Source organism: Nicotiana sylvestris, chromosome 11 (genome assembly GCF_000393655.2).
Source record: "Nicotiana sylvestris chromosome 11, ASM39365v2, whole genome shotgun sequence".
In the NCBI taxonomy this organism is placed as follows: Eukaryota; Viridiplantae; Streptophyta; class Magnoliopsida; order Solanales; family Solanaceae; genus Nicotiana; species Nicotiana sylvestris.
In genome coordinates, this window is record NC_091067.1 from 133,051,258 (window position 1) to 133,055,306 (window position 4,049).

At 34.9% G+C, this 4,049-nt stretch overlaps 1 protein-coding gene across 1 annotated transcript; it reads right to left on the bottom strand.

Moving 5' to 3' along the window:
• Positions 1–1,426: 1,426 nt before the first annotated feature.
• LOC138881664 (uncharacterized) lies at positions 1,427–2,155 on the bottom strand. Its single transcript, XM_070161912.1, has 2 exons — positions 2,030–2,155; positions 1,427–1,825 (listed from the first exon to the last, which is right to left on the bottom strand). Exons 1-2 carry the CDS (start codon positions 2,153–2,155, stop codon positions 1,427–1,429), a joined length of 525 nt encoding a protein of 174 aa, XP_070018013.1.
• Between the last annotated feature and the right edge of the window lie 1,894 nt (positions 2,156–4,049).

A 4,049-nucleotide genomic window follows, 5' to 3' on the forward strand; every position in this document is an offset into this window, starting at 1 on the left:
GGAGAATATATTCTTGGGTACAGAATTCTTGCTAATGTTGCCTGGGATCTTGTTGACTATGTGCTCATGCCTGTGAACCTTGTAGAGAACTTCCATTGGTTGTTGCTAGTTTTTGACATAAAGGACAGACAACTTTATGTTTATGATTCCATGGTGAGAGCAAACCGTCATAAAACAGTAGAGACATTGGTTGACAAGTTTTCAATCATTATCCCTCTGTATTTGTCATGCACTGGTTTCTATGGTAAACGTAAAGACATTAACTTTAAGAGCACAAAGGCATACATCGAAAAACCAGTTACGGACCCTCTCGACATACAATGGATGATTGCTGAGATTCCACAACAAAAGGAAGGCTCAGTGTAAAAAAATAATCTCCTTTTCTATATGTTTAATTTTTTTATTTTAATCATTTGTTATATAATGAAAAATTCTCATCTTATGCAGCGATTGTGGTGTATTTGTGGCTGCATTTGCGGAGTATGTTAGCCTTGGAGATTTGGCAATCCCAAAGGAAGATCTTTCTGATATTGACCAACACCGTAGACGCTATGGAGCTCTACTGTGGGACTATGCAACAAAGAAGCAAGAAGATGGGTCAATCAGTGAGAGTGAGGTTACTGGCAGGCTAGCAAGGAGGAAGGGTGCTCCGGCAAAAAACGAGAGGACTAGAGTGCAACGAAAGAAGAAATAGACTATTGTGTTCCTAGTTTGGTCTGTGAAATTTGGTAGTTGAATTGGAAAACAATGTAGGAAATATGTCGTTTTGGTTTTCTACAACACTTTTTGTTGATTACATTATACTCTAGTACTCTGATTACATTTTTACAGCAACAACTTTGTCTTACAATTTGACTTTAATCTTCAAGTTATTTTTATAAATACCTTCAAGTGCCAAGTAATATCTGTATATAACTGTCATTTGTTACACAACAGAAAGATAAAATAAATACAGGAATCATATAAATAATTTAGCCATTCTTTTATCAACAAGGTTTATCAAAAAAATTCAATTTATCTACATTTAAACTACGTCAAACTACATTTTAACTACAACTCCTCTACATATGAATAACAGGACTACAGTTCTAACACAGTTAAACTACATATTCACTACAATCTGGATACAATTTACGTTGAATGCATTCTTTATTAATATCAGTTTTTTTGTATACAGTAAATATTAAAGTTTAACTATTCTATAAAAAAAAGACAACTTTAGATGCTTGACAGAATACATAAAAACATAAATAGTGCAGATACACAAATTAATGTTTATACTTCTTATTCATCTTCAAAACTTAAACAATTAGACAAGAAAATCCGATAATTTGAGCTCACTAACATTTATTTTGAATAACTATTCTAACTACATGATATTCATTTCTTTTTCGGCGCATTCTTGCAAGTTCTTTTGTTATGCCCTTCACCTTCCACAATTACCACATGACACCTTGTATTTCTTTGACTTTATTTCATCAAATGTTTTATATCTTTCCTTGTGAGGTCTCCCTGGCTGCCTTTTATCTCCCGCCGGTGGCTTTACTACCTCATCCAAAATATGTTGTGGCACTTCCCATTTGCCTTCATCAGGAAGAGGATTTACTGGCATTTCATAGGTAAGCAGAAGGCTCTTCCTTGTGTAATACGGAGAGCAATAGTTTTCGTATGTTTCATTCCTATGCCTTAATGCTGCCAAAGCATGCGCACATGGAAGTTCATCAAGTTGGAATTGTCCACAGCTACATTTCTTGTTTTCTAGACACACAATGTACCGCTTCACACCATCTAACACAGTATGTATATGATCTGTTGAAGCCCTCACCTACAATTGAAGACCAAACAGAAATAATAATACATCAATCATTAAAATGGATTATCAACAATTTACCTACAAATCAGCAACAAATATATTACAGCTCATCTACAAACTATTATTACCGACAATTTGACTACAGTTTAACTACAATCTGGAAAAACTGCAGCTAGTACTTTTTTGATTCTACTGCACCAAAAAAAAATATCTTACCCTTAGTTTCTGAGATAATGTACTGTTGTCTTCCAATTCTTTGTTGTATTTGTGACCAAGGTATGTGAAAGTACCCTTTGCCTTCGATAACTTTTCTTTTGTCCAACGTTCAAGAAGAGTCCTCATATACTCAAATAGATCAAATATTGGAAGCTCTCTTGCATCTTTTGTTACAGCATTCAACGACTCGGCAATGTTTGACGTCATAGTAAAAGTTCTATTTACCGTTGCATGTACTCTTGACCATCTATGATAGCCAATATCATATAGGTAAGACTTTACACGCAGGTCTACCTCTTCAATCTTCAACATCCTTTCATTAAATTCATCCATAGTGTATGACCGTGCTGTAGCAAAGTACAATTCATGTAATTGTAGATGTCCCTTCTTGAATTTTGACCTTATATTTGTCCATATATGCCACATGCAAGAGTAGTGTGCCAATCCCGGATAGACAACTGATGTTGCCTTCAGTATACTCTCATGCCTATCTGAAACAACACACATTGAAGGTCTTTCACCATATGCCTCCTTGAATTGCTCAAAGAACCACTTCCAAGACGCGTCGTTTTCAGAATCAACCACAGCATATGCCAAGGGAAAAATAGTACCTACATTTTTAAGACATAAAATATGATTAAATAACAACTACAATATATATTGAGAAATATAGACATGCTAACTACATTCTTTTATATAACTACAAAATAACTACAACATAACTACAATTTAACTGCATTTTAAAGACTGTCTACAAATAAGTACAAAATTATTCCATTATTTACCTGCTGCATCCATGGTGCTTGCTGTCAGCATAATCCCCCTGTAGGCTGACTTTAAGAATGTCCCATCAACCACTACTACCGGCCTACAATGTTGCCAACCATTTATTGATGTACAAAGAGCAACAAATGCGTATAAGAAGCAATCATCTGCTGCCTTCTTCAATTTAACAACAGAACCAGGATAATTCTTCTCAAGAATATAAAAATATTTGGGTAATTTGTTGTAGGAGTCACACGGATTCCCTCTCAAAAACTGTAAAGCTTTTTTCCTTTGCTCTCCATGCTTGCATGTAGCTTAGGTTCAGTCCATGTTCGGATAACATGTCAGTTTGTATGTCCTTTGGTGTGTAAACAGTCTTAGGATCACAATACTTTGGAACGACCATGCTACCAAGTACTGTTGCAGTACGTTTGCGCTGTATGAATGTTTCGTCCATTAGGCAGCATGTGTGTTGACGGCTGAAACTTCTTATCTTGAACATTGCCGAATCATTAATTGACGTTGCCTTGAAATGCCATTTACAGCTTTCAGCAACACATATAAGCCAGTAGCTACAAAAGAAATACAATATTTACACAAATTTATGAAAAAACTACAATTAACTACAAATTGACTACAATTTAACTACAATTTATAAAACCCACCTATCTTCAATCATACACTGATTTTGCTGATATATTATCCACAAATAACTACATACCTTCTATGAACTGGATCTTTTTACTCTGAACTGGAACTTGTGCATCACTGAATAATTCTTCATTGCAGCAGCTACTGTTTGCTTGTCCTGATAAACTTGTCCTTCTTCAATATATGTTTGCGTAGATTCAGTTATTATTTCACTTTGATATTCCTCTATAGCTGGTGAGGATGGAAATTCAAGTAAGTTTAGGGATCCAGACGAACCTGCAAACAATAAATTCATAAATGTAGTTTCTATGTAGATAATTTTGAAAGCAACATTGCTTTATCCTTTTCAGTACTATGTGAGCTTTGTAGTTTAATTGTAGGTAATTGTAGTAATATTGTAGATAACATAGTAACACCATAACTCTCTGCAATGTCGAATCAAACATACCTGCACTGGTGCTTTCATTGTTGATTGCCAATTCCATATTGAAATCTCTTACGCTTATACATAAAGGATACGAACCTAAGTTTTTATTCTCCTTTTTGGTTTCCATGTAAGCACGAACCCCCATATCATTCCTAATCTCCATTGGAGGACAATTCT